We start from the raw sequence: 20,333 nt of genomic DNA, 5'->3' as shown, positions 1-20,333 counted from the left end.
AATAGGGTGAAAGAATAGAACAAAATCAAAATTGTGCGTATTGCACTTTCATCCATTGAGTAAAGATTATATATTTTTCTTATCATTAAGGGTCATATCAGATCAAAAATGATAATTTGTATCTCTACAGGACATGGTTTATAGTTCAGTTTAGCCTCCCTGGTGATCCCTGAAGAACTTTGCCCTTTCAGACAAGAAGACCTAATTCTATATGAAATCAGAAACAGAATCCATGGCAACGAAGGATGACTCATTCTTATATACATGACTGCCATAGTCTGGGCCATCTTAGTTAGGAAGCCAGTGCTGTCCTCTGGTGGTTGTAGTCAGAAATCAGCTGAAATCATGGAAACAAAGTGAGCCAGATAACTCTCTTAAGTTTTCAATACATTCTGATAACAGAGCTGGTCAATGAGATCCACTAATACTAGTAGTGGTCCTCAATATCTTTCTGCCTACTCACTTGTTTCCTACTTTGCTGCTGGACCATAAAGCTACTAGTCATGTTTTATGGCTAAATAAAATGATGGACATTTTGAATTGTAGTCCAAACTCCTCGGCCTTAGCATGGCAGTTTTTATACTCACACACTCACTCGGAATTCCTTGTAAATCTTCGTAGACGTTTAGACAGCAAATGGATTCATTCTTCTACCTTATAGAACTGTGGTCTTTTCTCTTTCCCCCCGCCCCACCCCGGCTTTCTCTCCCTAGCTAAGAGGCTAGAAGCATATCTAGATGAGGATGAGAGACAGTCGTATCCTTCACATGCCTCTTTGCCACCTCTGTCCAGATCAAGGTTTTTCATTCGCAAATCAAGTGCTTTTCTGGCGAACAAGTCTTTGAGCCGCATGTTCCGCAGCACCAGTACCGTGGGCGTTCCAGGCATGAGACAACTGGCTTTCAGTAGCCCAATTGTAAGTGTTCCCTGGACCTCAGTCAGCCTTGCACCTAAGTCTACTAAAGCTATTAGTTCACCTGCTCATACATACCGTTCGTTATTTATGCTCTAAAAGACACCTGATTTTTGTAACGCTTAGCTGCCTAGTCGTATGGGAGGGATGGGGAACCCCTCTTTTGCCAGGGGCCAAATCAAATTTTGGAGAAGCTTGGGGGGGGGGGTGCTGCACTCCAGTCCAGGGCAAGGCTGAAGGCAGAAGGAGGTGGGACCAAAATTGCCGGCATATTTTAGCTTAACACTCTAGTCTTATTGCCAGTAATGAAGCCTTAGGAGGGGCATTTCAGCCATTTAGAATGGAGAAAAAACTGCACGGTCATGGGGAAGGGAGTGAGGCCAGGGGAAGGGGCTGTGGCCTCCGGGGGAGCCCAAAGCGCCAGAATGGGTCTCCAGGAGGGCTGAGTTTGGCCTTCAGGCCTGAGATCCCCCACTCCTCTCACCTTCAGGCAGTTCTGGCCTGGCACAGGTGACCAGGAGGTGGCTGTTTGCAAGACCGCCCTAAATAAACCTGCAGGCACAAAGAACAATGTTGTCAGCAGCTCCAGCCATTCACCCTCAGCCTCTGTCTATGCTCTGACCACCTGAACTTCCCAGGGACATGGTCCCATCAGTATGACTGATCAAAAAGCTCCTTCTTAACAAGATGCCATGAAAGTGAAAGAATCTGACTGTCCTTATTTTGGCTTGGCCAACAGGAGACTGATGTTGTGCCAGACATGCGACTTGTAACAAAATTTAATCGGATCTCTTTGGAAAATTATACACTGTTTGACTCGGCAGAGCCTATGCCAGAGCTGGTGTACATCAATGAATTCTTCACTGCTCTAGCAATATGCAACACAGTTGTTGTTTCAGCTCCTGGTCAACCGCGTCTAAAGGTAAGTACCTGAGATGTTCTGTAGCACACTTCAGTCTGCTGCAGCATAAAACCTCTTTTTGGTGCCTTGCACTCTTGTTTGCACTGAGAGAATACAAGCTGTCTCTGATAGATGAGGTTTCTCCTCCATTGGCTTGTCATGCTTGCCAGGGGAAAGAAACCACGATTTTGGTGGAACTGCATGGTACCATGAGTTTCTACCTAGTAAAAGTCAGGCAAAAAGTAAAACTTGACACGGAAATTTTCTGTTTCTTTTAGAGAGGGAGGTTTACATGGGGGAGAAGTCTAAATTAGAATGAAGTCTAAATTAGTTGATGGAGTGGGGGGGGGGGTTTAAACGAATGGCCTGAGCATGAAGGACTACCCTCTGGAACTGTGGAGCCCGGTCAGCCCCCAGTTTACCAAAGAGCTGTAGGCTTTGAAACAAGCAGGACAAAATGTAGATCATGCTACTCTCCCAGTAACTGACTGAACACAAGAAGAGCACATTATTGGACCTATTCCATGTCAGTGATGGCCATGATCGCATCCTTGGGTAGCTGTATGGCACTGTTTTTCAAGGTGATAAAAAGATTACAGAAGTTATCCTCCCGAAAAATTAACCACATGTCTATTCAAGCCACAAGCTCAGGTGAAGCACATTCTGAGAGCCTGAAGAAACGACCGAAGTCGTCTGTTTGTCATGTCACGTTTCCCTCAACTCTATCTAACAAAATAACTGCGTATTCTGAAGGCGCACCAATCTCTGTAGTACCTCGGCATGAAGAAATGGATCCCTTAAGTTCACTTGATAGCACTAAAGATGGATTATCCAGTGAACCATCAACGCCACCTGAACTGCCTTATGAGGCAGAGAGTCCTGATGAAGCAGCACTAGTCCATGCCGCCAGGGCTTACCAATGCACTTTAAAGGCTAGGAATCCGGAACAGGTGACAGTAGAACTGGGTCCTTTGGGAACACAAACATTTCCATTGTTACACATCTTGCCTTTTGACTCCACACGAAAACAAATGTCTGTAGTGGTTAAGCACCCAATTTTAAACCAGATCGTGGTCTACACAAAAGGGGCAGATTCTGTCATTATGGATTTACTGAAGACCAAACCAGCAGGTATGGATGAAACCTTTTTTTTTTTACTTTACAAAGTGACACTACAAAGCCTTTTGCCTAACTCAGATTTTTAAACATTGATTAATGTCTGGTTAATGATGTAAGTAATATGAGAAACAGCCATTTTCCACATAAATTCCAATAATCCTTTAATTCTGGGATGGGGAATTCCTGGCCTGCAGGCCTAATCCAGCCTGTGGGAGTTTGGCCTCCATCCGCACACCCCCGTCTCCTGGCCCCACTTCCTGTACTAGAGGCTACCAAGGGCTTGGGGAAGGGGTGGATCTTATCTCCAACCCCTACTAAGCATGCCACTCCCCCGCCCCCCCAGTTGAGATGGGGGGCAGCGAGCCAAGTGCTACAGCCTCAGGCGATGCTGGCAGCAGCTGCTACAAGTGCTAGCTGGGGCGCTACATGCCTGTTCCTTATCGCCCATGTGGGGAACGGGAAGCAGGAGCGATGCCCACTGCACAGACGGGCGGAGCTTGGAGGAGGTGCTGTGAGCGCTGGCCAAGTGTACTTCGCTTGTCCTTCGCCTTCCCATCCCGCAGGCAAGTCGAGGGACAAGCCAGTTCCACAGCCGAAGCACCCGCTGGAAGAACTTCGTCTGTCGCTCCGGCTGCGGACCCGATGATGTCAGGGTCTCGTCCGGTCCAGGTGGGGGAGGGGCTGGGGAATCTGGCCCCCGGAGCTAATATGGTTCCCACCCCTGCTTTAAAACGTAGTAACTAAAATTTCTGCCACAACAGAAAGAGCACTTTCAGTTCAGGCCCTCCATTGGTGAAACCTGACACAGGTGCTACTCATTTGACCCATTTAAGCGTGCTGTCAGAAGATTTTCACTGAGAGAAGCATCCGTTCTCTCATGGGAAAGACATTTACGTTTGCTGAGTTTTAGTACTATTCCTGCTGGGTGAGAAAAGGTGCTGATTTGGTTCTTATTCCATAATTAATGAGGGGCAGAATCTACCCAGATGTTTTTCTGCATAAATCTCATTGCAAAGTACAGGAGATGTGTGGGGTAACTTCATGGTGTTGCGTCCATTGTATCTCTGAATCTGCTTATCCTTCATGACATCAGGTTGCCACTAAGGCAATTTCCACCTGAATAACCTCAACAGCCATTTTTTGCATGGGCCCATGTGTGTTCTTTCAATTGACAATGTCTAATTTAAATGTTTCTAGAAAACTATATTTGTTTGAAATTGGAAGTGTCTTTACGTTTTATTTTTTATTTTTCTGAGTGTTGGATCCAGAGGTTCATGAATGGAAGGCATTGTCCATGAGTGGAAGAGCTTTTCCTAACTTAGTGCAAGGTCTTTATTTGAGAATAGAGAACTGACATCCAGTGTTTTGCTTCTGTTAGCACAAGGTACTGGATAATCTCTCGCACAAGGCCTCAAAGACATGTGCTTGAGCTAAGATCGTGTTGGTCCAGTTGTTCTGCTAGCTGTTACACAGCAGCTTGCAGAACAGCACCACTGTCAGCATTTCTTCTGCTGGTGTATCTCTGGATCCAGCCCATAATCTTTTCACAAATATCTTTTTACAAGATTAATCTTTCTACATAGATGATCCACATGTTTAGTATTTTGCGGGTCTCTCTCTCTCTCTCTCTCAATAATATATTTATTTATTTAAACTCAGGTACTAAAAAAATAGACCTGCAAAGGAAAAGAATTAAGGAAAGAACACAGATGCACTTAGATGAGTATGCAACAACAGGACTACGCACTCTCTGTATAGCTATGAAGGTAATAATGAATCATAGGTAATTGAGAACACAGTGAAAGTAGGATACTATGTGTATTAGACAGGCACCTTTTTCCAAATTTAGGCTAAAACTCTGAGACACTGTCATGGACAGATTTCTACTGCATTTCTTACTGGGATTTGGGCAGCATCCCATCCCACCTGCTGCCTTTGGGAATGAAGTTTTAAAACGTTTCAGTGTTGGTGTGTTCCTTACCTCCACCTCTAAAAGGTCCTGGCAACCTCAGCACGATCAACTGAGATTTCTGGTTTAGTAAAAAGTGAGTGTCACAACACTGATCAGCAGCCATGGAACATTCAAAAATACCTGGTTGTGATCTGTGTTCAAACTGCAGTTGAAAGCATGGGTTATAGTTTAAAGACAAAGTCAGAGCCACCATCTTGGACCACATGATATTCCATCGCAACTGAACTTCCCCATTCATCTCAAAGAAAGGGCAAATTCTGCCTATACAAAGGGATGGTCAAATGGAGCTGCCCCATTCATTGAAGTGAATGGGCAAATTGCACACACGCTGAGCTCTGTCTATATATTGCAACTCCCATGTCTATATGTGGAGGTCTTAAGAAATATCTTTTCATATCAGAAAAATAGCTGATACTTTGAAGAGGAATTTTTTGTTACTTTAAGCAAGAAGAGCAAGTTGCCCTGTTGTTTTACTTTTAGGCTTTCAATAGGTGGCAGTGGAGGATAACAGGTAACATTGGCTGAACTTCCCCCAGAATTTTGCTATCCCAACCCTAATCAATATATGTTGCACTGCATAGTTCTGTAAAACCAGCCCCTTGATAACACACATTACTGTTGCTTCATATAAAATATTCTACTTCTAATTCTTGCAGTATCATTATCATTCTCTCTAAAACCTAACTCCATTTGTAAGTGAAATGGAGTATCACAAAAATAAGGTAGTCATTTCTGCATATTTCAAGACCTCCAAAAGAATGCAGAAGTACATTATTTTGTACATTTCATAGAAACATAGAATAGTAGGGTTGGAAGGTGCTTACAAGACCATCGAGTCCAACCCCTGCTCAATGCAGGAATCCAAGTCAGAGCATCCCTGACAGATGGCTGTCCAGCCTCGTCTTGAAGGCCTCCAGTGTGAGAGAGCCCATTGCCTTCCTAGGGAATTGGTTCCATTGATGTATTGCTCTAACAGTCAGGATGTTTTTCCTGATGTTCAGCCAGAATCTGGCTTCCTGTAACGTTAGCCCATTATTCTGTGTCCTGCATTCTGGGATGATCGAGAAGAGATCTTGGCCTTCATCTCTGTGACAACCTTTCAAGTACTTGAAGAGCGCTATCCTATCTCTCCTCAGTCTTCTCTTCTCAAGGCTAAACATGCCCAGTTCTTTCAGTCTCTCTTCATAGGGTTTTGTTGCCAGTCCCCTGATCATCTTTGTTGCCCTCCTCTGAACCCTCTCCAGCTTGTCCGCATCCTTCATCAAGTGTGGTGCCCAGAACTGGACACAGTACTCCAGATGCGGCCTAACCAGTGCTGAGTAGAGGGGAAGTAGTACTTCCCGGGATTTGGAAGCTATGCTTCTATTAATGCAGCCCAAAATAGCATTTGCCTTTTTTGCAGCCACATCACATTGTTGGCTCATATTCAGCTTGTGATATGCAACAATTCTAAGATCCCTCTCGCTTGTAGTGTTGTTGAGCCAAATTTAGACACACATTAATTTCAGAAAACCAGCCCAACAAGGGTCTGTGTTTAATGCATTCCAGAAAGTTGTCAAAAAGAGAGCTAGGGAGAGGGAGAAAAGGGGGTGGCATAAAGAGAGGGAGAAAAGGGGTGACCCCGCTCATATTTGGCTCTGGCCCTGCACACTGCTGGTGTTAGCTTCACCCACTGCTGTCATAACAGCTCCCAACAGATTACCCCCAAGAGAATGCATCTCTTGACAGAAAAAGGGTTCCCCACCCCTGGTTTATAGTATCCTTGGGGGGTGGGGATTAGGATTGGGTGGATGCATGTTGTGAGGGTAAAAATCTTCCCACTCCACACTATATGGGGAGGATTCAGGAGGGCAGAAAGGGAAAAGGACATCTTTTCCCTTTCCCACTGTCCATAAACCTCCACTCTGGCTAAATGGCAATGAAGTATTCCAAGTTTGTTGCATCCGCCACTGAACCCGAGTCCTTTAGCTTGGTATAGCACAGCATGGGAAGATCTTCAGGAGGGTGGGAAAGGAAAAAAGCAGTCCTTTGCTCTCCTAAAACCTCTCCTCCTTTAACTCCGCTGAATGCTAGAATACTCCTGTTCCCAGCTGACTAGAGCCCTGAAGAGGAGCACTTCCTCCAGTTAGGGGCTGATATGAGGATGCACTGCATCATTTTGCTCTGTGTTCCCTACTTGTTGCCTATTACTCTTGATGGCTTCCATTTGGCATCTGGTGGTGACATAAGACTTTGAGCTCCCTGTATTCGGTTGTTCTCTTGCTCCCTTGATTTTAGAGAAACACCAAATAATATGAACCATTACATACTATTACAAACGTCAAGCATTTAAAAGAATCAGTATTCTTAATTCAGTCAAATGATAATGGATAAATTGCTGCAATGATGGGAACTTCTGTGGATTTTTAAGTGTTTTTTTACATGTATTATTTTGACCAGCATGTATTTTTGCTGATTCTGCAGGTGTTGAGCAAAGACGAATATGAAGAATGGTTAAAAGGACATTATTTAGCAGAAAGCAGTATAGAAAACAGGGAAGAGATGCTCCTTGAGTCTGCACTGAGGCTTGAGAACAACTTAACATTGCTTGGTGAGTTGAGAAGAAAACTGATGTTTACTAACACTGAAAAATATAGGTGCATATCTAATCAACATCACTTAATTTCTCAAACTAACAAGGCTCATCCCAAAAATGTGTTTTTGCCATTTAGGGGATTCATTTTTGATGGAAGGAGGATTTTTTTAATGAACAGTATACAACTTAACTAGTGTTTCAAACTTGAAAACCTACATCCCAATATATATCTTACATTTTGGCAACTGGTGGCATAGTATCAGTATATTTGTTGCCAAACTCTCCTCCCCTTCCCTGGGCTTCTTGGGTAGCGTGATGTAGGCACATATGTGCATGAGGGAGAGGAGGAATTGTGCTCTTACCATCATGCCCAGCCTCAACCTGGGGGGTGTCTCCACAGTTGATTTGCTGCAAGCTGGCTCCCTTTTAAGGTCTTCCAGGGCACATGATGTTGTGGCCATCCTGCAGCCACCCTGGAGCTTTTTGCGGAAAATCTGGATTTCTTGAGACTTCTTTAGGTCTGATTCCTTAAGTCGGGTTCTCCGTGGTATAGTTCTTGTGTGCCCCAATCCCCACATTTACCTCGGGTATGCTAGCCCTGTCCACGGGTGTGCCTTTCACCATGACACTGGTGAAGGGGTTTTTCCTATCCCTGTGTTTCCCAGCACAAACCAATTAGTGTCTACTCAGAAGTAACTCCCAATTTGGTCGATGAGGCTTGTCCCCCACATGCACACTTCAGAAGTTACAGAAATTCCCCTCAATTGAAACAGCACATTTTAAAGCACTAATTCCATAAAGGCTGTAAAGTGCGATCTCAATGCTGCGATTCTCAGTGGTTTGGTTTATTGCCTTTCAGAAGTAACTAATCCGCACCTTCGACTCTGCGCTACGTCGGATTAGAAAGGGGGCTGGTTTCCTGTCCCTGTGTTTCCCAGCACAAACATATGTGTGTCTACTCAGAAGTAATCCCATTGTGGTCAATGAAGCTTGTTCCAGAAATGCACACTCCAGAAGTTACCAAGATTCCCATGCATCGAAATAAGGCATTTAGGAGCCTTAACATCAAAGCTGCATGTATTTGATGTTTGCTTCCTTTCTTTTCAGAAGTAATTAATTCGCAGTTTTGATCCTTTGCAGCATCGGGAACTTCAGCAGAAAGAAGAAAGGGAATTAGAAAGGGGGCTAGTTGGAGCCATGGTGCTTCAAGTATTTAGAGGGTTAACTCCCCTAAAGGCTGTGAAGTGCTATGTCGAAGCTCCTTTCTCATCTGTAAGGGAGTAATTAATGCGAAGCTTCGATTGTTCGCAGCATCAGGATCTTCAGGAGAGAAAGACGGCTGCACCTGTGTTCCTTTAATATTTGCTTTGGAGTAATAATCATTGCATTTATTTGTTAGGCAACCAAGTAAAGGTTATAGCCAAAGAGACCAACAACAGACACCTATCAATACAATACAGGGTATTAACAAAACAAATTATATCATCAGGTTAAAATCCAATATACAGTGCCTGTCAGGATTGGAACTGAGCTCATAGAGCCCCAAAGTAGCTCTGATTCTGAGGAAGAGCTACAACCTGTGGGAGAGGAGCCCGCTCATCTCTCAGAGGCGCAGCTGCAGGGAGATGCCCCCCATGCTCACATTCCTGAGAGAGATAGTGGCCCTGGCAGTGAAAGAGCAGGAGATCGGTTGTTGCTAGACGCAAGGCGCCGGCATAGAGAGAGGCATGCGGTGGAGGGTGCCGAGAGGAGGCGTTCAGCCCGCTTGGCACTACGGCAATGGCTGCACCCCGATGCCCCACAGGTAAGAGGGGGGAGCCTCCCCTCCTAGCCCATAAGTTTCAGAGCTTTCCTGCCCTTCTCCTCAAAACAGAGACCAACAGCAGATACCCTTTGCAGTTCCTTGCTTAGTCACTGGCAATTAGCATCTGAAAGAGTCATTAAGTTGTAAAGGAATAAAGCCTTGGAGAGAATCCCTTTTGTCTGCGTCTTGTTTGGGCTACTGGAGGGGACTTTAAGGGGCAGCTAGGGCGCTCCTGACAGTGCCTTACAAGAATATGTGACTGAAAAGACCACTTTCCTTAAGAGAAACATTTATCTTCTTGGGCTGTTCTGAGTTGGGCTGCTTTTACCGCTAATCTAGCTGTGTTAAGCATAACAGACGTGGATGTAGTTGACAACAAATATTTAATTTTATCCATATCATTAAGGTTAGCTACCAAAATTTAGGTGCCAAAAATCTCATTAAATATTTATCTCTTGGAATTGTATATAATTGCAACATAGCACATAGTGTATTGTATCCTCAACCACATGACTGCCGCAAATTCAGAAACATTGTTCCCTGGGGATGTTCTTATATCTTCCTTCCCTAAAGTTAGTTTTCATTGTCTGGAAGCACAAGGCTATTGTGATTTCAGACAGGTATTCCTCTTCCCCATGGTATGTTTTTAGGGAGGGGTAACAAGAAGAAAATCTGGATACTCTAATTGCTTCAACATCCAACCTAACATAATATGCCTGCATCTGTTCTTTAATAGATTTGAAACCCTGAGCGGATACACCACCCCACTGACATTGCAGCCAGCAGCCTCCACTGACAGGGGGTGAGGTTAAGGATGTGACTCTTGGTTTTGTTCAGTACACAAAGAGAATAAAGGACATTTACACACTGGCATCTCCTTCCCCAACTTGAGCCCAATTCCCTCCTCACTGCAACTGAGCGGGATGGTGTAAATAATATCAGTAACCCAGAACAGGGGTGGGGTGGGGCCTGGAGAGAGTCCAGAGGTCTCGACTGAGAGGCTTGGAGGTCTGCATTTGGCCTACAGGATGGAAGTTCTCCACCTCTGGAATATATAGTTTTGTATATTTTTGCAGAAGCTGTGAACTTGTTTGAAAAACTGTTCCACTTACTGCACAAATCAAGCCAAGGCGCCACCAAAGGCATTTTCAGGCACCACACACTCAGCCTAGTTTCTTAGGATTTTTTTTTTTTCCTCCAATTCTTCTGGAATGCTCTCACAAATAATACCTGTTGTTCAGCAGGACTGCAGGGTTGTGAAATGGCACAGAAGTTGATTCCTAATATTGAAAAAACCTTATACTGGAATATGGGTGGGAAACATGTGGCCCACAGGCCACATGCAGCTCCTGTAGCCCCCCAGTACGACCTCTGCCACCCCCCAAAATTCAGGGGAACCCCCCCAAAAAACATCTAAAAAAGAACTCTCTTTTTGCAAAAGAAGGGCTGCCAGGACAAACTAATTTTTACCTTTTGGGTGCTTTGCAGAAGCTTTTGGATGCTATTTTGTTTCTTTTTATTTATTTTAATTTCCCGTATTTTCAGCACTCACAGGGCAGAGAGCGGTTGGGGTGTGAAAATGGCCCGCTGACCTCTCAAACTCCTGCATTAAGAAATGGAACTCCAGCCATCTGGCTCAGAAGTTTCCCAGACCATTTCAAAAAATATTGGTAACTGGGCCATTGATACAGTTTTGGAATCCCACCTGAGAAGTCCTTGAAGTTCAAATCTCACCAAATATTGGTTAAGATAAACATGGTGTTCCCCAGCTCTCCATATTGCCAATCCAGCCTGCTAGATAGTTTCTACTTTTATTTGCATTGTTCTAAAAAGCTGCTATTGTTTGACATAATCTACCTGATTGTCATCATAGGTGCCACTGGGATTGAAGATCGCTTGCAAGATGGTGTTCCTGAAAGCATAGAGGCACTCCGAAAAGCAGGGATTAGTATTTGGATGCTGACAGGCGATAAACGTGAGACAGCCGTCAATATAGCATGTTCCTGTAAATTACTGGACCCAACTGATGAAGTCTTCACCCTCGTGGCTGATAGTGTGGTGTGTGTGACATTCAGTTTTTCCACAGCAGGATTTTGCTAAAAGAATGTATGTTGCGGTATGATTGAAGGCCTGAAGGTGACCAACTTGGCCGTGGCTAGGAGACAGTCCTCGTTCCACCAGAAAACACAAAGAACAAACATGTCCACTGGGCCACTCCAGTTGCTTCAGGTTAATTCATTTTGTACTTGAGGAGGGTTGCCACCCTCCGCATCCCACCCCACTGCTGCTGCCTCATTTCCTCTTGACCAAAGCCTCCACATTGGGCTGTTCAGTTGTGGGGATGGGGATGGGTTCACTTTGCTTAAAGGAAACACCAACCATGCATTTTTTGTAGGATGAACTTTCTAAATTAATATTTCGCACATGCACATTACATTAACAAAGTGGTTAATGAATGTGGCAGGTAGTGTAACATAGAGGCGAAGAGTGTGAGCTGGAAGTTCTTACTTCAGATCTGATATCAGCCATTAATGCAGCTCATAGCCTTATGCAAGACACTCTCAGTACCTTCCCTGCAATACAGGTGCACTAATACATACCTACCTTGATGTCAAAGTTACTGATGTAATTACATGAAGTGATTTGAATTCTCAAAATGCATTATATCAGCATTCTCCAAGCTGGTGCCCTCCAGATGGCTTGTTGGACTACAACTCTCATCACCCCCAGCCAGCATGCCCAGGAGGACACCAAGTTGGGGAAGAGCCTGTGCCATATACAGTGCCTTGCATAAATATTCACATGCACACACACACACACACCTTTGACTTTTCCACATTTTGTTGTGTTATAACCTGGAATTAAAATGGATTTATTTAGGATTTCTTGTCACTGATCTACACAAAACAGTCCATGAAGTCAAAGTGGGGGGAAAATCTACATAGTTTACAAAATGATTTATAAATAAAAAACTGAAAACTCTGGATTACATAAGTATTCACCCCTTTTGCTGTGACACCCCCAAATAAGCTCTGGTGCAACCAACTGCCTTCAGAAGTCACATAATTAGTTGAATGGAGTCCACCTGTGTGCAATTCAAGGGTCACATGATCTCAGATTTAATACACCTGTTTCTGGAAGGGCCCAGAGTTTGTTAGAAAGCACATCTAAACAAACAGTATCATGAAAACCAAGGAGCCATCAAAACAAGTCTGGGATGAAGTTCTGGAGAAGCACCAATTGGGGTTGGATTATACTAAAATATTCAAAATTGTGAACATCCCCCGGAGCACTGTTCAGTCCATTATTACAAGATGGAAAGACTATGGCACATGACTCTGCCTAGAGAAGGTCGTCCACCAAAACTCAGTGACTGGGTAAGAAGGGCATTAGTCAGAGAAGCAACTAAGAGGCCAATGGTAACTCTGAAGGAGCTGGAGAGATCCCCAGCTGAGATGGGAAAAACTGTCCATGGGACAACTGTCACTCCGATGTTCCACAAAGCTGGGCTTTATGGAAGAGTGGCGAGAAGAAAGCCATTGCTGAAAAAATTTCATATCAAATCCTGATTTTGACAAAAGGCATGTGGGAGACACAGCAAACGTGGAAAAAGGTTCTCTGGTCTGATGAGACCAAAATTGAACTTCTTGGCCTTACCGGAAAACACTCTCTGTGGCACAAAGCCAACAGTGCTCATCACCCTGAGAACACCACCCCTGTAAGGGCCCAGCTTCAGTACTGCAGTGGGCCTTGGAGGTTATAGCCAGGATTTGATTAGAAGTAGCCTGGAAGGGCTTGGGCCTATTCAGTTTCTGGAATGTCAGAGTCTGTGTGAGCTTATCTCTGTCAGTGTTCTCGGAGCAGAGCCAGGGGGAGTCACCCAACTCCCTGTCCACCTGCTGGTCTGGCCTTGGGAGGCAGGGAGGCTGGAAACTGTCCATGAGAACCTGCAGAAGGGTCACCCAGGTTGAAGCATCACTGCTGGAGGGCTGAGCAGTGTCGCCCTGTTTAGACAGGGGCCTTGCTGAAAGGCTAAAGGCCCGTGTCTGCCAGGGGATCTGGAGGGGGTGTCCTACACTCACGCCTCCCCTTTTAAGCTGATGCAGAGGTGAAGAGCCTTTGCTAGGAACATCTCATCTTCATTGCCCAAAGCCTTCTCTGTTTGGGTCCATCATAGTCTGAGCTTTTGGAGGCACTCTGCACATGGACTGGAACTTCGGATTGTTAAGGACTTGTCATGAAAAGTGCTGTGAGGCTTTTCATAGACTTGAACTCTCGTTGCTCTGGATTATGTGTCTGTGTTTGTAGTCAGCTCAGTGTACAGCAGGTTGGGTTTGATCTATGACTTTTGGACTTCCCTCTGCCAGAATTCATGCAGTGTGGAGTTGCCAATACAAAAGCGGTGGCCTGGAACTCCTTGAGTGTGTGGGTATGCCCTTCCCTTGATCTTGGTGGGTCTTGACCATGTAGCCTAGAGTTATCAACAAAAGATTCAAAGTTCAACTCTCTATGGGTGTTGGCTATTAGGCCATTCAAGAAGTTATCCCCTGTTTGCCTGATGGGTTCTTTCCAGGAATCATTCCCTTTCCATGTCCAGGGTTGGAGCCTTGTGAAAGGATTGCCTGGGTTAGGTACCCAGGAATCCAGAGTCCCTTCCCTTGTGTTCAGTACCATGGAGATGGCAACGGAGAAACCGTGTTGAAGATCTCAGTCACAGTAGTAGTGTTTAGCTTTGGACTGTTCTGGAATTACACAGAGCCTATAGCTACTGACCATCAGCTATATGATTTCTGAAGAGTGTAACCATTAAGCTTTTGCCATGGGATTCCCTGCAATAAAGAAATCTCACAGATTTGGGTGTCCAGTGTCAGACTGCCTGAGCGTGTACACTGGGGGGATCGGGAAACCTGACAATCCCCATGGTGAAGCATGGTGGTGGCAGCATCATGTTGTGGAGATCCTTTTCTTTGGCAGGGACTGGGAAACTTGTCAGGATTGAGGGCAGGATGGACAGAGCCAAATAAAGAACAATTCTAGAGGAAAACCTGTTTCAGTCTGCAAGGGATGCGGGACTGGGGCGGAGGTTCACCTTCCAGCAGGACAATGACCCTAAAGTCATAACCAAAGTTACACTAGTGTGGTTTAAAAACAAGAACCCAAATGTCTTATAATGGCCCAGTTAAAGCCCAGACCTCAATCCAATTGAGAATCTGTGGCAAGACTTGATAATTGCTGTTCACCAACAATCCCCATCCAACCTGACAGAGCTTGAGCAATTTGCAAAGAAAAATGGGCAAAAATTGCAGTATCCAGATGTACAAAGTTGATAGAAACTTACCCCCAAAGACTCACAGCTATAATTGCTGCCAAAGGTGCTTCTACCATGTATTGACTCAGGGGAGTGAATACTTATGCAACCCACAAATGCCAGTTTGTATTTGTTTAATTAACTTTGTGCCACAATAACAATATTTTGCACCTTCAACGTGTTAAGTATGTTGTATAAATCAAGTGGTACAAATGCCAACTAAATCTATTTTAATCCCAGGATGTAATACAACAAAATGTGGAAAAGTCAGATGGGGGTGGGTGGGTGAATACTTATGCAAGGCACTGTCAATTCTTAAAATTTAATTCTGCTCAACCATTCTTCCCAAATATAAATCCCATGTGGCAGTTAACTATCTAAATTTAGTCCTCCATTTTATTTGTCTCTCTGCCTTGGGTAAAAAGTTGTCACACTTTAACATCTTGTTAAAGTGCTTTCAAGAGCTAGATGCTAAATCATATCAGCCATGCAGAAGGCAGACTACTGAGCTTGGATTTGGAAATTGGAACAAATGTAATTTTTGTTAGTTGCTCTTTGTCATATCTTCCTGCAGCCCTGCTTAATTGTCATGCATGTGCTAAGAATTATCTCATTAGAATAGCATTACATATGGTATTCCAGAAAATTAATCTACTTACATTTTCTAATGAAGCAAAATCTTAAGTGTTTTTGTGTTCTCTGAAAATATTCAGTAAAGGAAATTGTGTTACAAGAAGAAGCCAATTCCTTTGTTATGTTAATTATGCTTTCTGGTGGAAATGTTTTTATTAATATTATCTTATTCTAATCATAGCCAGAACTATTAAAGACTGTTTTAAAAAACAAGGAATGAAAATATTTGTGTGTGTTTTCCTATTAAAAAGGATTCAAAAGAATATTGTAAGGTGGTGGGAACAGTTATTTCGTTGGTCAGAAATTCAGGTATTTGTTTACTCAGATAATGCACTTGAAGACTGATGAATCAGTAGAATGACATGTTAAAAAAAACTAGCTAGACAGGGTAATGTTTCTTTTAAATGTTCTTCCATAGCACCGTTTTAATTAGATTTTTAGAAAAACTGTCCCATATCTGAAAATGCAGACCCCTTATTTCAGATTTGTAGTACAAACACCTGCAGACGTTATGCTATGAATCACCGTGTATTTCTAACATGCAACCTGCTATATAGCTCCTATTCATTTCAGAGGGGGATGTATCAATCAGCTCCCAGAATGTCCCTGTATTCTTTTGCAGATCCCATTTATTTCACTGGAGTTATGCAAGTGAGGTTACTGGTGCTTTGTGCCTTTTATTAGTGGGTTTAAAACACACACACGCAACTGTGGCTTTATATATGCAGTATCATTTCATTATTCAACCCCTTCTAAGAATCGGATTTTAAAAAAGCATATTGGAAAAGATAACCGTTCACAGTATTTGCTGCAGCTGTAGGTTTCTTGTTCCAAGCTAACTAAAAACTAAGTCTGTGGCTCATTTGCGAAGTATTTAACACAGCCCCTGCCCGTGTGACACCTGGTTTGGAGGTCATGATAAGCCATGGTTTATTATGATGGGAATGAGCCACAGCAAGCCTTGGGTTCGTGTGCTCCCTCTTCTCCTCCTCCTCTAGCACAGCTGTGAGATGGAGATTGGAAGTTTTCCCTTCCATTTTGGATTAATTGCAGCTTGTCATTTAGTCCAAACTTGACACACTGTGGTTAATCTTAACTATAGTGTGTTTGAAACCATTCCAACTTCAGTCCATAGATTATGAAACTGCCTTATTTCCACTAACCATACTCAAGATTAACCACAATTTAGGATTTGGATGTAATGCTAAATTGTGGTTAATAAAGCATGAAAACAAAAGCTTCCAATCTCCTCTTTACAGCCACACCAAAGGAGGAGGGGGCAGAAGGAGTATGCCAACTCAAGGCTTTCTGTAGCTTGTTCAGGTCACAATAAAACCATGGTCTATTGTGACATCCAAACCAGACCTCACTGATGTTGACTTTTCCCATTATAGCCTAAAAAATCTTTTGAAGAGCATTATTTTTCTATTGAGAGTTAAAAGTGCCACATCATTCTGTTAAACACCCACAACACCTGTACACCTGACAGACCATAACATTCATCTAGATGTGGCCTTACACATAATGTTGTAATGTGCACTTGCAAGAAACTGAACCAAGATCAAACAATCATCTCACCAATGATCTCTTTGATTTTCCAACCAGGATGGCTGTGAAAAGATAATGGGCAGCGTTTTAAACAACATCAGGACAAATGCTCATTCCCGGGAAGCGGAAGGCACTGCTTTGGAAACCACCATTCCCCAGTTCAGCTCTGCACTCGTTATCGATGGACCAACTTTAGAATTTGCCTTGCATCAAAGTGTGCAGAGTAAGTTCCTGCAGCTCACTAGAGGTGTCCGAGCTGTCATCTGCTGCAGAGCAACACCACTGCAGAAGGGCCGACTAGTGAAGCTGGTGCGGAAAGAGCTGAAGGTGATGACACTGGCCATCGGTGAGTTGCTTCTTTCTCTGAAGGGGGTGGCATATATGCTATGTTACCTTTGCGTTTCCTTTGAAGTATTTCATTAGTTTTTCCCTTCAAAAAGTATTGACATAAACCAGGGTGCTCCGGCAGACAGAAGGTTAATGGTAGAGTACTGGGGTTCCCAACCAGGACTTGGTTGATGAAAAACCTCGCTGCTCTATAGAGTAAGCAAGAGAGAGGGTGTCTCTACACGTGGCATTTGTTGTGCACTCATGATTGTTCACTTATGGAAGTTCGCGAGTCTTTTTCACAACGTTGTCAACCTCCAATGCCTCCCCCACCATTTTGAAGCAGGAATTTACCATTTTATAAATCCCTGAAAATGCTGTAATAAACCAAAATCACGCAGTAAAACAGTGCAATCTGCTGGTGGTATAAATGAAACATATGGGAAGGAAACCGGCAAAAACAGGGCTTGGGGATGGGGGGAGCACGTGTATTGTGCTGATTGTTATACCTGCGAAGACTCCAGAAGACAAAGCCCCAGTAATGCTGCAGGATTTTTGTTAAATGTGGAGAAGCCCAGACAGTATGCCACATAGAGTGTATGCTGTTTGGAGGCAAGGACCTGTCCTCTCCCCAACCTTTTATGGTACCTGCAAAACACCATATACATTGATTATGTAATATGCTTTGATGCGCAAAGCAGGCATTTCCGTCTGCTAGGCTTTTCCACTCAAGAGTGGAGTTGCCCCCTTCCACTGAAGTAGACAGGGAGCCTTGTCTAGGACCTTCATGTACATCAGGATGGTTCCAGAATTTTTATTCAGAATAACAATGGCCACATTCACATATCATGTTAAACCATGGTTTAGTGCACGCAACATGCACAAGCCACAGCAAGCATTGGCACATGTAATTCTCCTTCCTCCGTTTCTCTCTTACAGATGAAAAGAAAAGTTCAGATACTCCTGCTTTTAGTTTACCACAGTTTCCATATTCTGTGGACCTGGGACCCATCTACATGGGGCTTTTACTCCAGTTCTACTCCTCCCCCAAGTTGATTGTGTCAGATGACGTACGCCACTCCCCATAGCTAGCTCAGCGTTTCTTGCCCTAAATCAGGGTTTTTTTTCAAACTCATTTGGTGTCAGATTTTCCCCTCACAGCAGCTTCAGTGCTGTTTCGGAGCCCGTGTGAACTCAGCGTGGGCTGGTGGAAGCGGCGCTGATTGGCAGAAGGGAAAGTTCCATGGGGTGGAGCCATGGGGAGAGCAGAGGGGTAAACATGTCTACCCAGCAGTAACTCATTGCTTTCAATTCCACTTTGCCGACTAGGAGCAGCCCTGCTGTGTGGAAACTCCACTGTTGCGAACATGGGCTCAGCGTCTGCCTCTCACTTTAAATATCGATTGAGCGCGGGAGTGGGGAAGGGAGCCAGCCCTGCTGTTCTGAAACTGCACAGCGACGAAGGAGCACAGCTAAGAAACGGTAGATGTCTGTTGATTCGTAGCTGCGTAGCTTAGAAAGGGTGGATCCCAGGGTGGATGATTTTCATACACGTGTACTCAGAAGCACTTTATTGAGCCCATGTGTGTGTGGGGGAGCCTGTTCATTGGGCAGTTAATATACATAAAAGACAACATGCTAGTTGTCGCTGGCTCCTCGCTGGCTCCATGCTCTCTGCTGTCAGTGCCTCTTGCACTCCCACTCATTCTGCTCAGTCTCTGGGCAGCGGCGCCTGCAAGCCTGCCTTCCCGGCCTCATAAATGTGTGTGTATGTGGGGTTTGTCATGAACGTCTACGCGTAAGCAAGTCCTCCATTGCATGTCATTGAACACGCGAGGGAGGAAGGAAGGGGGAGCAAACCTGCACTCATTGGCTGCCCCGCACCTATGCAATTGATGACATTCATTCCTACTCGCCCACCCCACCCCAATTAATGTGGCTTCAGTTCCCATTTGCTCCGCAAAAGCAGAGGAATACAGCACTGTGCCGTGGAAAGAGCTAATTTGTTTCTGTGAAAATGTGGATTTTGGCCAAATCGCTTCACAAAGCATTTCTGTTTAGATTGGCCCCTGGACTTAGAAATTATGGGCCTGTTTGAAAATAACCACAGTTAGTCTTGACCACAGTTTGTTGCTCTGGATGACATGACAAAGAAAAACAACCAAACCTAAACTCTTCTGAACTCTTCCTCCCGGCCCAACGTTTGTTGTAGCTTGTTGCTGTCAGGAGAAGCTGTGGCTTATTGTAACTTCCGAACACTGCCAATCTTAGGGTGGCTTCACATGCGATGTGGAATCACCAGAGTAGGAATGGTGAATTTGTCACACTTACTCTGTCGAAGTTCCTCTCAAGTTCAAATGCAAAGAAGTGGGTGGGTTTGCATATATATCCAGCCCATAGTTATGCACAACTGGGAGACAGGTGGAAAGGTGAAGCATGCCTCATTTGGGTTTCCCCATAACATGTGAAGTCACCCTCAGTTCACCACCAGAGGAGTCATAATCTACCTCACAGGCTTGTTCTTGGTACAAACAGGATAAAGATTATGCAGCACTCCCCACATTTGAAGACCATGTCTCCTTACATCTCACAGATGGATAGTCCTATTTCATCTTTCTAGCACACGTTGCTTCTAGAGGAAGAATGCATAATGTAGCTATTAAAGCATGTTTTATGTAGATCAGTACCTTGAAGTACAATATTGTTAGAGAGAGAGTTCTGTATTGAGTAAAATGTTTTACAGTTGGATTCTGCATATGTTTACTCAGAAGTATTACCAAGTACGATTGGACTCTCTATGATGGGACTAACACCACATTCTTCTTTTAAAAATTAAAAAAGTAGGGATAGCAGAGAATTCTGCCATGGATTTCAGTGAGGCCGAATGCACTGGCATTCAGCCCCCCGAAACCCGTGGCAGAACGGCCCCCCGCCCCCCCACGGAATCCCCTCCGGGACAAAACTTACCTGGAGCGGATGTTGCGGCAGCTGGTCTCTCGGCCAGCTGCTGCGGACTCAAATGGCGGCCACCATTTGCGTAGCTGCCTTTGCCTATCACGGCAAGCAAAAAAAACGTGTACGCAAATGGCAGCGGTTACGGTGGCCGCCATTTGCGTTCCCTTTTTTTCGCTGTTTTAGCCTACGTAAATATTTACGTAAGCTATTATGGCGAAAAAAAGGGGAACGCAAATAGCGTAGTGGGCGCTATTTGCGTTCTTTTTTTTTCGCCGTAA

General features: G+C 44.3%; 1 protein-coding gene across 1 annotated transcript in view; it reads left to right on the top strand.

The window, feature by feature from the left end:
- LOC146344179 (phospholipid-transporting ATPase VD-like) overlaps positions 1 to 20,333 on the top strand; it is a 74,234-nt gene that overhangs the window by 25,566 nt on the left and 28,335 nt on the right. Inside the window, 8 exon segments of the mRNA XM_084859778.1 lie at positions 714 to 916; positions 1,653 to 1,835; positions 2,309 to 2,945; positions 4,593 to 4,699; positions 7,369 to 7,495; positions 11,158 to 11,342; positions 16,831 to 17,119; positions 18,430 to 18,582. Coding sequence (XP_084715904.1) covers positions 714 to 916; positions 1,653 to 1,835; positions 2,309 to 2,945; positions 4,593 to 4,699; positions 7,369 to 7,495; positions 11,158 to 11,342; positions 16,831 to 17,119; positions 18,430 to 18,582 — 1,884 coding nt within the window.

Source organism: Heloderma suspectum, chromosome 5, assembly GCF_057233095.1.
Source record: "Heloderma suspectum isolate Gila_16-S chromosome 5, 16-S_ref, whole genome shotgun sequence".
Lineage (NCBI taxonomy): Eukaryota > Metazoa > Chordata > Lepidosauria > Squamata > Helodermatidae > Heloderma > Heloderma suspectum.
Note: the sequence above shows the minus strand (reverse complement) of the source record. Positions and strands in the feature narration are given on the sequence as shown.